Raw genomic sequence first — 17,500 nt, 5'->3', positions numbered from 1 at the left:
ATTACGAGGGGATTTGAGCTGACGCGCAGCACACTGAATATCACATTCGGCTGACGTGCATCTACTGCACTCCATTTCTCTTCGAGCCCAGCGATCCAGGTCCATTTGTTAAAAGGCGTAAACAGCTTGGGATGGTGTGCTGGAGGGAGATGATGGCTGGAATAGATTTCTGTCTAATAATCTGCACGTGACAACTTGGATGATTGAGACCACAGGCTTTTATTTTTGTCTCTTTTTTCTCTTTTTCTGTCTTTTTTTCTCCCTCCATGCCTGCACCAATGATCTTTCTTTATTTTCTCCTATACCCCCAAGCATGATCTGAGCCAGAACTCCTCAAGAGCTCCGTGAGACCTTTGTGACTCCACAGACTTCCCACCCCAAGAAACAACACAATGAAAAATAACAAGTCACATGACGGATCTGCCATGCCACACAGCAGGGGGTGAAAATGGATGATGCCCAGCATGCAAGAGTGCAGTGACAACCCCCCACTTTCCCATAATCCTTTGCTGCAGTGCTCCCTTGGGCCGTGCACTTACTGCCCTACCGCAGTGAGCACCAGCTATCGCCAAGGCAACAAAGCTCCCACACTGAAGTCCAGTCAGAGAGTGCTTACATTCAGACACAAACACACACACGTTAAGTAGCAAAGTGTGTGTGTGTTTTGAGAGTCACTGATGTACATCAGCGTTCTTTTGTATCATGTATATTACTGTAATATACATCAGAATCATGCTTGCGTTTACCACCAGCAGTTATGTAAACACCAGTCGTTTCTGTTTCTTCCCAAACAAAGCTGAGATGTTTAACCAGTTTAACACATGGAGGCTGTGGTTTGTTTTCCATGTTGATATAAGACTTGAGAAAGGTGGATGTGAACAGGAAGGGCTGACCTGAGGGCAGCTGAGTTGGATGATAAAATGAACAGCATTGCTGCCAGCGTAAAGGAAGAGAGAGAGAGAGAGAGAGAGAGAGAGAGACTGCAGAGAGAAAGGGAAAAACAGAGTGTGTGTGAAAAAGAGAAGGAGAAAGCGAGAGAGAGAGAGTAGTGAGAGAGGAAGAGAGTGAAAGAAGGAAGAAGCAAGAGAGAGAGAGAGGGGGGAGAGGAGAGGCCAAGGGAGAGGCAGGGCCCATTGGGACAGGCAGCCGTCAGATGATGGTGCCACCAAATAACACAATAACACTGAGAAAATCACTGTGTGTGTGTGTGTGTGTGTGTGTGTGTGTGTGTGTGTGTGTGTGTGTGTGTGTGTGTGAGACACTAAAACTAACAGAGTCGACAGTGTTGCACATGCTGCGTCTGCTTCTCTATCTAGATCTTTCTCTTCGTGACTTTCTTTTTCATCATCTCCTCTTAACTTCCCTCTCTCCCTCCCCCTTTCCTTCTCCCTTCCTCTGCCTCTCCTTTCTGTTCACACCTAGCCTTCCTCTTCAACTCCTCCTCATCTCTCTCTCTTTCCCTCTCCTCTTTTCTCTCCTCTCTGTTGTTTCTATCTATTCTTTATAGAGTATTCTCACCTACCCTTCCTCTTCACCTCATCTCTCCCTCTCTCTCTCTTTCTGCCTCCCTCCCTCTCTCTCTCTCTGTTTCTACCCATCCTTACCCCTCATCTCTCTCTTCCTACTTTTCTTTCTTTCTGCATTAGTGTGTCGATGCTTGCTCTCCCCCCTCCTTCCATCTCTCCCTCTTCCTCCTCTTCCTCTCTGTCTACCCTACAGTAACATGCCTATACCTCTCCTCTCCCCCTTCTTCATCGCCCCCCCTCTCTTTACCTTCCTCTTTCTTTCTCTCTTCCTCCTCTACCCCCACATCTCTGTGGCCTGCAGTAACATGCCTGTGTTGTTTAGTGTTTATGTGTGTAGGGGGTGGTGTGGAGAGAGGCTCCGGGTGTGCGTTGGCCCAGCCTCTGTGCCCCATCCCTGTCCTTGTCCCTGTCTCCAGGTGACTGCTCCACAGATGAAAGCCAGTGGGGAGGAGATGGGTGGGGGTTGGGAGGGTGTGGGGGCAACCCCAGGCAGAAGCAGGAGATGTACCAAATGACAAAGGAGAAGAAGAGGAGAGGAAGAGAGAGGGAGGGAGGGAGGGAGGGAAAGGTACTTCATGAACAGAGGGCTGCAGAGGGAGAGGAAGAAAGGATGGCATGGAGAGAGATGGCGGAGGAGTACAAGCAAGATGAGAGATGGATGTGAAGAAGAAAAGGGGGAGAAGAGAGGAGTACTTACTTCCCTGTTAATCCGAATCTAAGAGGTGCCGGAGATATGAGAAAAGAGAGAGGGTGGGGAGAGGGGCAGAGAGAGAAGGAGAGAGAGAGGGAGAGAGAGAGAGAGAGAGAGGAGGGAAGGGAAAGAAAGAAAGAGATACAGAGAAGCAAACGTTAGAAAAGGGCAGAGAGATGAAAAAGAGAGGCAGTGGTAGAGAAGAGAAAAAGAAGGTCGGGAGAGAAGGTTTGGGAGGGAAAGAGAGAGAGATGAAAAAAGGGGAGAGAAAAAGGAAAGAGAAAGAGAGATGTAAAAGGGAAGAGGGGAGAGAGAGAAAGAGAGGGCACATAAAGAAGCTAATTAGTGTGCTGATGAGAGGAGAACAGAGAGAAATCAGTCGACTCGGAGGACTCAAAGAGGAGGCACAGGCCACCTGTGCATGAGAGGGAAGCAACAACACACACACCACCACACAGGAAGTGACACAGGCACGTTGCACCTGCTAGCTGAGGACCGGAGTGCTACTGATTGCCTGGTTTTACATATTCAGCCCTCGAGTGTTTCTTTGAGTCAATGGTGTTAGAGTGCCCTCAGTTGGCATATTGTCTCAAGGCCATCAAAGAGAGAGAGAGTTACAAAGTCACAAAAGGCACTTAGTTCATGTGGCATGATATCCTAGAACTGAAAATTACAGTCTACATGTGTTTTTCAACGTTTGCTAAAAAAATTGAAAATGTATGATTTAAATGTAAACATTGTATGTGTCATTGTTCGGGCCGTACTTAACATTGAACTCATCTGGGAGCAAAGTAAAACATCCTTCACTTTCCTTTCCCATATATGTCAACCAGATGCAAGTACCAGTAGCACATCGCCCAGCAAGTGTTTCTCCAAGTGATGTGGAGGGACCTGAACGCGGCCTGTTAACTCCACAGCGGATGTGGCCGAGAAGTCGCGGTGACCCACAGCTTCCATCCTGTACTGTCATTAGAGGCACAGCACGACTTGCCTGCTAGTCCAGCTCCAAAATTTAGCCTTGTGGGGACACCAGCTGCCTTCACTAAAGGCCTTTGGGGACAAACAGGAAACTCGCATGAAAGCATTTTCTCATTTTATTTCTTGAGTGAATCCAAGGTTCCATTCACTCTAAGCATTAACACTGCTTCCCATGGAGAGCCGAGGCCTGTTAAGACTTGCAGGCTTTCAGCAATCCTTTCCTTTTCGGCTTGACACAACATTGGAAGGTAATGAGTTTTAGGAGAGGACACTTTAACTGATGAGAGGACCTGGCATTGATGTGGTCCAGAATCCAATAGGAACACGTCAAGTTTTAGGAAAATTAGCTTATTTGCCATCTACCTCAGAGATAAGATTAGATAAAATGATACTACTCTTCTCTTCTCTGTGCATGCAATAGCCTTTTCTGACAGCATTAGCCTAACTTAGCATCATTCACTGGAAGTGAACCAGTGGACCAGTTAGACTATAGCTAGCCTATAGCTAAAAGGAAGATGTAGGCTAACTGATCTAACCCACATCCTTTAATATCTATCATTTTCCTGTTCAATCATATGTCCTACAGTATGCTAGTTTGAATAATCTGTGTGTAAAGTCATTATCACCAAACATCACAATCAAATATACTACTTATATGAATGGGTAGAACCATTGACTCTACAAAAAACCATTTACTTCTAGTGATTTGGAGGAGATGGACTGAATTCTAAATACTACAACAGCTGTTAGAGAATAGCTTAGTCTATGGAGAGAAACAGGTGTGCTTATTTAGATCAGCAGGTGTATCTTGTATCTGGAAAAATAACAGAAATAATGGCTTGTGGTTTGCATGAAAATGTGTGTATATATGTGTGTGTGTTTGTGTGTGTGTGTGAGAGAGAGAAATAAATAAATAGAGAGAGAGAAAGAGAGAGTGTGTGTACATGTCAGTGTGCGTGTGTGTGTGTATACGCGTATATGTGTGTGTGTGTGTGTGTGTGTGTGTGTGTGTGTGTGTGTCTGTTTGTTAGTGTGTGTATGTGTGCAAGGGTGGCTGAGTCCATGGATTATCGTCTGTGGTGCCAGCCAAACAGACATCCTCATCTATGAAACATGTGGAGACACACTGCTCTCCCTCTCGTCCTTGGACATCTTGTATTCTCTCTCTCTCTCTCTCTCTCTCTTTCTCTCTCTACTCCCCTTATCTCCCAATAGAGGTTGTTATGCCTGCCAAATTCCTCCCCAACAAGACTGCACTATCTCACTAACTGTTCACTTCCATTCTTCAATTTCAAGGGTAATTAATTATTAAAGACTTGAGGGTTTGTACTGTGTGAAGAGTTTTGTTTTTGTTAGTTAGTGCTGAAATGCTAACAAGGACTTGAGCTCTGAGATGTACATCACATGCTGAATAAAACAGCTCCGGTGTCTTGTGGGAAAAATTCTACTCCACTCACAATCCATCTTTTGGTAGTAAACACTGCAAAGCAGCATCGGCAAGAACTGTTCAAATATTAACCAGGGGTTTTAAAAAGCTATTTCTAATAGTTTCAACTGTTTTTTGTCGGTGAGATCTTTCATGCATTTTATTATTTTATTTTTTTCTCCAAGGATGTGTCTCTTCCATCCATTGAACTGAAGGGGTGGGACCGTGTCCAACACCCAATGCGCCCAGTGAGCTAAGAAAGGAGGAGGCGGCTTTGGTGGTTGTTCGGAGCGGAAAGTGACCTGGAGGGGGGGATTAAAAAATAACCGAGGCAGTGGACTGGAGCGTGGTCAGGTTTCAGACGCTCTGTCGGGGGGTGGGGGGGACTTAAAAGGTGCTATCACTGCCTGAAGCATCTTGTGTTGCTCTTGGCTCTGTGCTAAAGCAAGTATCCTTTCCCTAGACCACTTCAGTGTAAGTTTAAGGTATCTGGCAGACACTTTTGCCGAGAGCAACTTACTAAGTGTAGAGCATTTAAAAAAAAAAAAAAATACTATATAGAGAATTAGGAGAACCGTTTCAAAGCTCCACTCCCCTCTCCACTCCTCTCCTCCATATAAGTGCTCCTCCTCCTCCCGTCTCGTCTGACACAGCAGGGAGAGACAGGGAGAACGGGTGCTATAATGGCGCCTGACCGCAAAAAAAACCCCACGGGAATGACCGTTCCCACAGCACGGTGACAGGAGCTTCGGGGCCCAGCGAGAGGCCGCCTCCCTCACGTCCCCTTCCCATGAGCCTCGGTGCTCATCCAGACGGTGAAAGGCTTCCATCCATCAACCAGACGGGTGCGGCATATTGGGGGTGGTTGAAGTGAGGTTCCCCCCTTCATTGTGAAGCACTCTGGATATCTGCATTAAGTGCTATATGTACTGTGGTTGTTGTTGTTGTTGTTGGGAGGCATCAAGAGACAAATAAAAGAAATAAAACAACAGTGGAAGAGAGACTAGCAAGGTGGTGTGTGTGTGTGTGTGTGTGTGTGTGTGTGTGTGTGTGTGTGTGTGTGTGTGAGTTGGGATGGGAGGGGGGGGGGGTATTCCTTACGTCAATGTAATTGGCGTTGACATAGTCCGAGTTTGGATCAGCGAGGAGCGAGTGCAGTCTGACGCGGTGTCGCTCATCTAGACACGGAGAGAGAAAACAGAGGTGGAGTGTGTTGAACACAACACAAAGACAAAAATACTCTATGCACTTTCAAACGATTTCTTGACAGATCACTTAGCCATGGACTGAATTGGAGAACAACTGAAAGAATGACTGTGTGGGCTCAGGCTGACATGGTTGGAATGGATAAAAGTACAGTCTTTCACCAAATGCTTCTGACCCCTTTTAACGTTTTCATGAGTTTGAACATACTCATATTGAGAACATTTAACCACCAGTGTAGTGAATGGGCTGACATGTTATTATCTTAGAAGTAGTGATTTTTGACAGTGAGACAATGAGAATGCTTACGACTGAGAATGCTGTCGTGTCTCCCCTTGGTCTTGTCCTTCTTCTTGGTCACATCCCAGCCGTCAAAGAAACTCTATTAAAAAGTGAAAAAAAAAAAAAATACTATTCAGTCAGGACCACTTTACACCACTTTAGAAAATTTCATTCAAGTTGTCTTTGGACGTACGGCTGTGCTCTTGGACCTCACTGCCCTTCAGTGTGCATGGACATGGAAAACCTAAGGCAGAGAGACCCCCCCTCCCCCAGGGTACAGAACTGAGCGGGCATCAATGACAAGAACATGACTGTGATTAAGTTAGACACAGCATGACCGGTTGGAGTGGATGCACGATTCAAAGGAAAGTGACAACAATAGGTAGGCTACATCAGGTTAAATAAGGCACCCTGAATGAATTCAGCCAATTGTGCAAAGTAGGGGATCCAGTGAACCATCAGCTGGTTGAGATCAGCTGATTTGAGGCCTGAGTTTGACTATGTGGCCTACCTGAACTGGCACTATAGAATAGAATAGAATAGAATAGAATAGAATAGAATAGAAACTTTATATTCAAGACACGGTCACACTCAGGTAACCGAACTAGCTCACCATTCCATTTCCATTTACACTATCTACAGTGTATCACCATCCACTGCTCTGAATACTCAGCTATGCTTCAAAAACCTCCCCAGCACTTCTGACAACCTCACACTCCTGATGCACCACCTACATGTACCTGGCACCTTCCTCTCTTCCCTCCTCTACCTCCTTCTTCTCCACCTCCCTCTCTTCTCCCTCCACCTCCTCCTCTCTACCTCCCTCTCTTCCCTCCTCTACCTCCATCTCCACCTCCCTCTCTTCCTTCTTCTACCTCCCTCTTCTACCACTTTCTCCTCCTACCACACTAGTACTTGTTAATGTAGGCACTCCTATCCTCCAGTACTGACAGATGCAGGGGTAATTCCTATCCTCCAGTACTGACAGATGCAGGGGTAATTCCTATCCTCCAGTACTGACAGATGCAGGGGTAATTCCTATCCTCTAGTACTGACAGATGCAGGGGTAATTCCTATCCACCAGTACTAGTATTGACAGATGCAGGGGTAATTCCTATCCACCAGTACTAGTATTGACAGATGCAGGGGTAATTCCTATCCTCCAGTACTAGTATTGACAGATGCAGGGGTAATTCCTAGCTAAGGTCTTCTCTGCACTGTAGTTTGAATGTTACTCTCTTGCTGTAAGTGACTTTGGATACAAGCGTCTGCTAAATGACTAAGTGTGAATGTAAAGCTACGCCACCTTGAGTGGTTGTATCCAAAGGTTAAGAAGATCAAATGAGTGAATGGAGGTTTCTGGAGAGCAGACTGGGTGAAACGGCTTCACAGGAGCACCTGGTTAGAGAGTTAGATCTGCACCAGCCGTCTGTGTGTGTGTGTGTGTGTGTGTGTGTGTGTGTGTGTGTTTGTGTGTGTGTGTGTTTGTGTGTTTGTGTGTTTGTGTGTGTGTGTGTGTGTGTGTGTGTGTGTGTGTGTGTGGGCCTTCAGCTCAGAGCTGGGCCGCTGTGGGAAATGGGGTGTGGAGGACGTGTGTGGAGGACGTGTGTGGAGGAGGAGTATGTGAGACGGGGCCAGATGGACGAAGTGGACAGGCTCTCAGACGAGAGAACCGAGAGACGAGCGCCTCAGGAGGTGGGATATGAGAGACAGTGTGTGTGGTGTAGTCCCATCACGTATGTCCACACACACACACGCACGCACACTTACAAACACCCACTTTCCCTCTCTCTCCCGCTCACACCTTTTTCACACACACACACACTCGTCCTCTCTTGTCTCCTCCACGCGCCAGTGGGCTCATCCCGGCACCCATTGCCATGGCGATGGCGGCGTTAATTCCCTCATCAGCACAGGGTCCAATCTGTGCGAGCGGCGCGGAGAGGTGTAGAGGGCAGCAGCGCTAGCCGAGGAGGCTCACCTGAGGCCGGCGCCACAGCTCAGGCCAGCATGCTGATCAGGGGATTACACCTGCGTGTATTTGCTTCGCAGGTAAAACCCCCTCTAATCCTGCCACAGGCATGGCCTCACTCTCCATCCATCCCTCCCTCTCGCTCTCCTTCACTCTCCCTTTTTCTCGCTCTCTCTCTCTCTATCTTTCTCACTCTCTCTAAATCCCTTCCCCCCTCTCTCTCCTTTTCTTTCTCTATGCTTCTCTCTTTCCTTCTCTCTCCATATCTCTTTCCCTCCTTCACTCTCCCTTTCTCTCATCCACTCTCTATCTTTCTCTCTCTCTACCCGCCCTCTCTCTTTCCCTCTCCTGTTCTCCATCTCTTTCTCTCTCTCTCTTTCTCTGCCATCTGTATCTCTATCCCTCTCTCCCCGTCTTTGTTTGTCTGTCTGTTTTCTCTCCTGGTGGGTGTATGCTCACCTCTGTCTCTAGCTGAATAATTCTCTCATTCTTGGAAAAGCACACACAGCCACACACAAGCAAACCCAGGCACACACACACACAACTTTATAAAGACACACACATTCACCTCTGCAGACACCCACATACATAAACAGACACATGTTCTCTCTCTCTCTCTCTCTCTCACATACACATACACACACGTCGGCACCTTCGTTCTCACTCATTTCACCACAAATCTATTTCTAAGTCCTTGTTGTCCATGTCCATCACCTTCTCTCATTATGGCTGAAGGGCAGCTATGGTCCTCTGGTACCTCGACCAGCACCCTCAATCCCCTGCACCTGAACCTCTCTCCTCTCTATTCCTCTCCTCTCTCCTCTCCTCTCCTCTCTATTCCTCTCCTCTCCCTCTCTCCTCTCACTCTGCTTAAGAATTCTGCCCAGAAGAACTCACAAATCGATAACACATCCTAGCTCACCCTGACCATGAGCTATAGTCACAGAAAGAAAGTTATTATTTATCTCTCTCCTTTCTGTCTGTCTGTCTGTCTCTCTCTCTCTCACACACACACACACACACATGGACTCAGCCACCCTCACACCCTCTCTCACACACACACACACTTCAAAGATTAGTTGAATGTTGCTTGTGAATAATTCATCAACAAGAAGAACAGCAACTACAACACAGTGCCTGCTGGCATATCTTCCTGTTGAGGGCTTGATCAGTGCTGTGGCTCATGGGAAATGTAGTTTGATAGACACCCAACCCCCACCACCCCACTCTTAACCCTACCACACGCAGCAACACACACTTCTGATCCCCCTCCATAGGGCATAGCTGGAGCGGAACAAGGCAAGGAGGAGGGGGAGAGACAGAGAAAGCGATCTGTCCGAGGGAGGCCTGTGTGTCTTCTCCTGAGATCAGGTTAGTGAAGGCAGAGGTAGGGTAGGGAGAGACTGCAGGGGTGGGCTCCTCAGGGGAGAGATGTGCGTAAAAGTAAAAGAGAATAAGATGGAATGGAAACGTACCAAGATGAGGTGAGTGGGGGCACAATGTGAGAGGAGAATGGGGCCCACCACTACCACTACCACACACACAAACACACACACACACACACACACACACACACACACACACACACACACACACACACACACTTCAAAGATTAGTTGGAATGTTGCTTGTGAATAATTCATCAACAAGAAGAACAGCAACTACAACACAGTGCCTGCTGGCATATCTTCCTGTTGAGGGTTTTGATCAGTGCTGTGGCTCATGGGAAATGTAGTTTGATAGACACTCCAACCCCCACCACTCCCCACTCTTAACCTCCTACTCACACCTAGCACAAGACTTTCTGATCCCTCCAGGCATAGCTGAGCGGAACAAGGCAAGGAGGAGGGGGAGAGACAGAGAAAGCGATTCAACCGAGGGAGGCCTGTGTGTCTCTCCTGAGACTGTGGTTAGTAGAAGGCAGAGGTAGGTAGGGAGAGACTGTAGGTGGGTCTCAGGGGAGAGATGCTGCAAAAAGTAAAAAAGAGAATAAGATGGAATGGAACGCATTAAGATGAGGGGGCAGTGGGGGCACAATGTGAGAGGAGAATGGGGCCCCCACCCACTACCACACACACAAACACACACACACACACACACACACACACACACACACACACACACACACACACACACACACACACACACACAAACACACACACACACACATGTATACACCACTGTGGTGAAATTATGAGATAACATTCATTGGTGGGTTAAGGGCAGCCTCTCGTCTGAGGAAGATCTTGTTTAGATTAGATTACATTAGATTAGATTCAACTTTATTGTCATTAGAGTACAGGAATAGAGCCAAGGAACAGAGTTTAAAAAGACAGCTCTGGTCTAAGAACAACCTAACTTAATAAACATAAATTAAAAATGACATAATCATTAATAATCGTTAATCTCTGTCTCTTTCTCATTATCTCCCTCTCTCTCTCTCTTTCCCCTTTCTCCCAATCTCTCTCTCTCTCTCTTTATCCCTCCCTCCCTTCTCCCTCTCCCCCTGTCGGTCAGCCCCTCACCAGACTCCTGTTTGAAGCCGTAGCCCTCGGAGGTCTTCATCTGGTTGATGTGCTGCAGGAGGTCGGCCACGCGCACCGCCGGGTGCAGCTGCCCCGTGTGGTAGGGGGAGCTCTTGCGCCGGCAGTGGCGCCGCGGAGAGCCGCCAAGCAGGCTGGGTTGGACCTGTTCACTGAGCTGCTGCTGCCTCAGAGAACAAACAAACAAACACACACGACGAGGGTAACGCACGCGACGCGCACGCACGCACACACACACACACACACGCATATCAAAAAAAGTCACAAAACTCAACATTATATGTGAACATTTCACTCCCCAATATATCTAAATACACCCAAACATTACCTCTACGTCTATCTAAACTTTCACACATTTCAAATATTCATTCTTTTTTCGCCCACCTTCTCTATCAACAACATATCAAGTTCAAATTCAATGTTAGGTCTCTTCAGCGCCTTTGAGGCATATTCTGATGTTGTAGACCTTAATGAAACTGAATTGAACTAAACATGTGCTGTTTTTTATTTTGGTGCATGTGGTGCATGTGACACATAACATGTGTCATTGGGGCATAACTAAATACAGTGTGTGTAAGTACTCACGTCATTGTCAGCTACAAACAAATACTGAGGTAACCAGACAAAATTACTATAGAAGTAGCTAATCAATTATACATACAAGGTATGAAATGCAGACTTACAGGGAGGCTACAACGGGCACGTAACTGAAGCATTCTGTTTGCATAGCGTAAAAATAGTAAGACTTGTCTAATTTTTTCAAACGTACGCGTTCAGATTACAGTGGAAGCTAATTCTAGTCAGATTACAGTGGAAGCTAATTCTAGTCAGATTACAGTGGAAGCTAATTCTAGTCAGATTACAGTGGAAGCTAATTCTAGTCAGATTACAGTGGAAGCTAATTCTAGTCAGATTACAGTGGAAGCTAATTCTAGTCAGATTACAGTGGAAGCTAATTCTAGTCAGATTACAGTGGAAGCTAATTCTAGTCAGATTACAGTGGAAGCTAATTCTAGTCAGATTACAGTGGAAGCTAATTCTAGTCAGATTACAGTGGAAGCTAATTCTAGTCAGATTACAGTGGAAGCTAATTCTAGTCAGATTACAGTGGAAGCTAATTCTAGTCAGATTACAGTGGAAGCTAATTCTAGTCAGATTACAGTGGAAGCTAATTCTAGTCAGATTACAGTGGAAGCTAATTCTAGTCAGATTACAGTGGAAGCTAATTCTAGTCAGATTACAGTGGAAGCTAATTCTAGTCAGATTACAGTGGAAGCTAATTCTAGTCAGATTACAGTGGAAGCTAATTCTAGTCAGATTACAGTGGAAGCTAATTCTAGTCAGATTACAGTGGAAGCTAATTCTAGTCAGATTACAGTGGAAGCTAATTCTAGTCAGATTACAGTGGAAGCTAATTCTAGTCAGATTACAGTGGAAGCTAATTCTAGTCAGATTACAGTGGAAGCTAATTCTAGTCAGATTACAGTGGAAGCTAATTCTAGTCAGATTACAGTGGAAGCTAATTCTAGTCAGATTACAGTGGAAGCTAATTCTAGTCAGATTACAGTGGAAGCTAATTCTAGTCAGATTACAGTGGAAGCTAATTCTAGTCAGATTACAGTGGAAGCTAATTCTAGTCAGATTACAGTGGAAGCTAATTCTAGTCAGATTACAGTGGAAGCTAATTCTAGTCAGATTACAGTGGAAGCTAATTCTAGTCAGATTACAGTGGAAGCTAATTCTAGTCAGATTACAGTGGAAGCTAATTCTAGTCAGATTACAGTGGAAGCTAATTCTAGTCAGATTACAGTGGAAGCTAATTCTAGTCAGATTACAGTGGAAGCTAATTCTAGTCAGATTACAGTGGAAGCTAATTCTAGTCAGATTACAGTGGAAGCTAATTCTAGTCAGATTACAGTGGAAGCTAATTCTAGTCAGATTACAGTGGAAGCTAATTCTAGTCAGATTACAGTGGAAGCTAATTCTAGTCAGATTACAGTGGAAGCTAATTCTAGTCAGATTACAGTGGAAGCTAATTCTAGTCAGATTACAGTGGAAGCTAATTCTAGTCAGATTACAGTGGAAGCTAATTCTAGTCAGATTACAGTGGAAGCTAATTCTAGTCAGATTACAGTGGAAGCTAATTCTAGTCAGATTACAGTGGAAGCTAATTCTAGTCAGATTACAGTGGAAGCTAATTCTAGTCAGATTACAGTGGAAGCTAATTCTAGTCAGATTACAGTGGAAGCTAATTCTAGTCAGATTACAGTGGAAGCTAATTCTAGTCAGATTACAGTGGAAGCTAATTCTAGTCAGATTACAGTGGAAGCTAATTCTAGTCAGATTACAGTGGAAGCTAATTCTAGTCAGATTACAGTGGAAGCTAATTCTAGTCAGATTACAGTGGAAGCTAATTCTAGTCAGATTACAGTGGAAGCTAATTCTAGTCAGATTACAGTGGAAGCTAATTCTAGTCAGATTACAGTGGAAGCTAATTCTAGTCAGATTACAGTGGAAGCTAATTCTAGTCAGATTACAGTGGAAGCTAATTCTAGTCAGATTACAGTGGAAGCTAATTCTAGTCAGATTACAGTGGAAGCTAATTCTAGTCAGATTACAGTGGAAGCTAATTCTAGTCAGATTACAGTGGAAGCTAATTCTAGTCAGATTACAGTGGAAGCTAATTCTAGTCAGATTACAGTGGAAGCTAATTCTAGTCAGATTACAGTGGAAGCTAATTCTAGTCAGATTACAGTGGAAGCTAATTCTAGTCAGATTACAGTGGAAGCTAATTCTAGTCAGATTACAGTGGAAGCTAATTCTAGTCAGATTACAGTGGAAGCTAATTCTAGTCAGATTACAGTGGAAGCTAATTCTAGTCAGATTACAGTGGAAGCTAATTCTAGTCAGATTACAGTGGAAGCTAATTCTAGTCAGATTACAGTGGAAGCTAATTCTAGTCAGATTACAGTGGAAGCTAATTCTAGTCAGATTACAGTGGAAGCTAATTCTAGTCAGATTACAGTGGAAGCTAATTCTAGTCAGATTACAGTGGAAGCTAATTCTAGTCAGATTACAGTGGAAGCTAATTCTAGTCAGATTACAGTGGAAGCTAATTCTAGTCAGATTACAGTGGAAGCTAATTCTAGTCAGATTACAGTGGAAGCTAATTCTAGTCAGATTACAGTGGAAGCTAATTCTAGTCAGATTACAGTGGAAGCTAATTCTAGTCAGATTACAGTGGAAGCTAATTCTAGTCAGATTACAGTGGAAGCTAATTCTAGTCAGATTACAGTGGAAGCTAATTCTAGTCAGATTACAGTGGAAGCTAATTCTAGTCAGATTACAGTGGAAGCTAATTCTAGTCAGATTACAGTGGAAGCTAATTCTAGTCAGATTACAGTGGAAGCTAATTCTAGTCAGATTACAGTGGAAGCTAATTCTAGTCAGATTACAGTGGAAGCTAATTCTAGTCAGATTACAGTGGAAGCTAATTCTAGTCAGATTACAGTGGAAGCTAATTCTAGTCAGATTACAGTGGAGAGGAGGTAAGGAGGAGGAGATGAGAGGAGGTGAGGAGGTAAGGAGAGGAGGAGAGGAGGTAAAGAGAGGAGAGGAGGAGAGGAAAGGAAAGGAGGAGAGGAGAGGAGGTGAACACAACAGATGGACAGGAGGAGGATGCTGGTGTTTAATCTCATGAACATCACTCTACTGTGTGGTCTCTCTCTGTGTTTATGTGTGTGTCCATTATGTAATGTGTATGTGTGTATGTGTGTCGAGTGTGTGTGTTGTTGCTAAATGGCATAACTAATGAACATCAACACTCTGATATTCATGTATGATGGATTCACAATGTGCCCTCTATACACCTCTATGTGTGTGTGTACTCACTGCGTGTGCTGCCATTCTGCATGTCCATAAAGGAGTGGGCGGTGCGCTCGTCCTGCGGTAAGGTGCTCTGCTCCGTCATACTGCAGTCCAGAGAGCCCAACTTCCTCGTCTTCTCCTGACGGTACGCCATCGCCGCCTTATTGATGTTCACCTTCTTTCTTCTGTCAGGGAGAGAAGGAGAGAGAGAAAGAGGGGAGAGAGAAGAGATAGGGGAAAGAAAGAGGAGAGAGAAGTGTGAGAGAGAGAGAGAGGGAGGGGAGTAAAGAGATTCAGAGGAAGGAAAGTAAAAAAGTAAAAAGACAAGAAAATGACAAACAAGATAGAGAGAAGGATTTGGAAAATACATGATACAAAAATGGTGGCAGAAGCCGAAGAAATCAGAAAAATTATAATAGATCAGGTAACAGAAGAAGAAAAGAGGGGAGAGAGGTAGAAAAATAAAGCAAGAGAGAGAAAGAGAGGTACAGAAAGAAAGCAGGAGAAAGTGAGGACATAAGGCGCTGAAGTGAGCTCAGTCAGAGGGGGAGGGAGAAATGGGGAGAAGAGGAGGAGTACATGAGGAGTAAAAGGGGAGTCACAGGGAGGGTAACAGAGGAGTAACAGGAGTGACAGAGGAATAATGGGGGAGTACAGTATGGGGAGAGTACAGGAGGAGTACAAGGGGGGTAATGGGGAAGTACAGGAGGAGTAACAGAGGAGTGACAGAGGAGTAATGGGGGATTACAGGAGGAGTACAGGAAGAGTAACAGGGGGAGTAATGGGGGGAGAAGAGGAGGAGTAACAGGGGAGTACAGGATGAGTCACTTACGGGTAGTAAGGGTAAGAGTAGAAGTCCCTTCTGAGGAGCATGCAGAGAGAAAGAGGGAGGAAGAGAGGAGAAACAAAGAAAGAGGGAAGAAAATGTAAAAAGAGGGGGCAGCAGACAGAGGGAAAGAGAGAGAGAGAGAGAGAGAGAGAGAGAGAGAGAGAAAGAGAAAGAGAGAGAGAGAAAGGAAAGAGTATGTGAAAGAGAGAGATCAGACAGAGCTGTATTGGTTAATGATGACTACGTACTTCTTTAAAGCATATTAATACGGCTCCTGTTAATGAGGTCAAAGGTTAGTGACCGCGGCTTAATGATACATGGACAGTGTGCATGGACTGCCTTTTTTAATCACTGCATCATTTCCTTTTTCTTCCATTTTTGAACAAATGAAAGTTTAAAAGCTTAACAAAGACGTAGCTGAAACAATTTATCAAATGTTATAGGCAGGTCATGCCTAAGTTACACCTGTCAAATCCTGGTAACCACATCAAGCTTGATGTGAAAGCATTTTTAAATCTCCACTTTTGACTTCCATGCCCAAATTATACTCCCTGTAAGGATCAGACAAATGCTTGTCAGACAAAGAACATCCCTATTTCAGAGACACATGCATGTACACAAGCGCGGCACACACACACACACACACACACACACACACACACACACACACACACACACACACACACACACACACACACAGGCAGGCAGGCTTGCAAGAGTGAAAAACAAAACCACTTTAGTCTACCACTAAGAAAAAGACAGGTGGCAGCTGGTCTTAAACAAAATCACAATCTCACCTCTGCCTCCTCTCATGAGACCCAACAGTGGAAGCAACAGAGAGAGAGAGAGAGAGAGAGAGAGAAAGAGAAAGAGGGAGAGGGAGAGAGAGAGAGAGAAAGAGAGAGAGAGACAGAGAGAGAAATCCCTTTCTGCTCCAAGGCATAATAAACCCTTTCGTCCTGGCGCAGGCTTTTATGTGCATGTAATCTAGCGGGCAGCAGAATAAAATGGCCCTTGATGAGGCGCCGCACATCCAGATGGGCTCAGATTGACCAGATGAAGGTACCAAAGGCCTCGCCTGCCCCTGGAGGCCAATTCAGCATGCAGGTGTGGGCCACAGACCTCCTACAGTATGTGTGTGTGTGTGTGTGTGTGTGTGTGTGTGTGTGTGTGTGTGTGTGTGTGTGTGTGTGTGTGTGTGACTGCGCGGTGTGTGTGTGTGTAGGGTGGTGTGCGCCACATGCTTTCCAAATGGACTGCATTTTTCATGAGGTGCATAATAGTGGAGAAAACAGGCAGGTCGATTTGACTTTTTTGTGGGAGGGGGCAGTTTGGGAGAAAGAGAAATAGCAATATGTCTTGTGATGCATGTGAAGACCATTGGGACCTGCAGCCCCTTTAGGCTGCGTTGTATGTACTGTATGTTGTCATTGAATCGACCTGTCAACTCTTAAAGGGCTGTATGGGCCCTTACACACAATAACCTCACATACCAAATTGTTCAAATCCTTTGTTGTCCCTTTCTTCTGATGTAAACAAATAAACATGTATTCCTCTATGCTTTAAGCTTTGCCTCCAGTGGTTCCAGTTCCCTGACCTCATATACTACCTTTTATTAAACATTACCCCCTTCAGTCCTCTGTGTTCTCTCCCAAGAAATATGAATTCAGTCAAAACATCTCTTGGTAAAAAAACATTTACATCAAGAAACATCAAAACACACACTCACACACACACGATTCTTCAGATTTTACTGGCTGATTCAGACCTCCAAACAAGCCCAAAGGGAGAGTATTAAGCAAACCGGTTTGCTTACAAGGCCAATCTCATGATTTCAGAAATGTATTTCAAAGACTTTGGCTTGATACACACAATACACTAAATGAGCCTTTTTTTCTGTGATGAAGAGACACAGCTAAACACACACTGACCCAACCAGCCAGAAGGCCATGGCAAAGTCCATCTCTTACCAACTCATTGGTGAAACAGGGTAAAACCAACATGGATGGATACATTTCTGAGAAAGCTGCAGATCTATGCAGTGTCTCTTACCCCTTTTTGATGATGATGACGATGGCCCCGAGCAGGAGGATCAGGACTACCAGGCCGCCCGCACACGCCCCCAGGATCAGGCCCATCTCCTCAGCATGCTGCGAGACCTCTAGCGCCCTCTTATGGTCTTT

The 17,500-nt window shown here is 45.1% G+C and overlaps 1 protein-coding gene across 1 annotated transcript in view; it reads right to left on the bottom strand.

Annotated features, from left to right (window-relative positions):
- Positions 1–17,500, bottom strand: part of ptprua (protein tyrosine phosphatase receptor type Ua) — a 221,445-nt gene that overhangs the window by 23,835 nt on the left and 180,110 nt on the right. The window contains exons 15-22 of the mRNA XM_048229546.1: positions 17,370–17,500; positions 15,321–15,350; positions 14,509–14,673; positions 10,604–10,788; positions 9,337–9,338; positions 6,134–6,206; positions 5,723–5,799; positions 2,224–2,241 (exon numbers count right to left, since the gene is read on the bottom strand). The exon at positions 17,370–17,500 is cut by the window's right edge and continues 8 nt beyond it. Of these exons, the coding sequence (XP_048085503.1) occupies positions 2,224–2,241; positions 5,723–5,799; positions 6,134–6,206; positions 9,337–9,338; positions 10,604–10,788; positions 14,509–14,673; positions 15,321–15,350; positions 17,370–17,500 (681 nt within the window). The remainder of the gene's footprint in view (positions 1–2,223; positions 2,242–5,722; positions 5,800–6,133; positions 6,207–9,336; positions 9,339–10,603; positions 10,789–14,508; positions 14,674–15,320; positions 15,351–17,369) is intronic.

This window comes from Alosa alosa, chromosome 20 (genome assembly GCF_017589495.1).
Source record: "Alosa alosa isolate M-15738 ecotype Scorff River chromosome 20, AALO_Geno_1.1, whole genome shotgun sequence".
NCBI lineage: Eukaryota > Metazoa > Chordata > Actinopteri > Clupeiformes > Clupeidae > Alosa > Alosa alosa.
The sequence above is the reverse complement of the archived record's forward strand: the minus strand, read 5'-3'. Positions and strand labels throughout refer to the sequence as shown.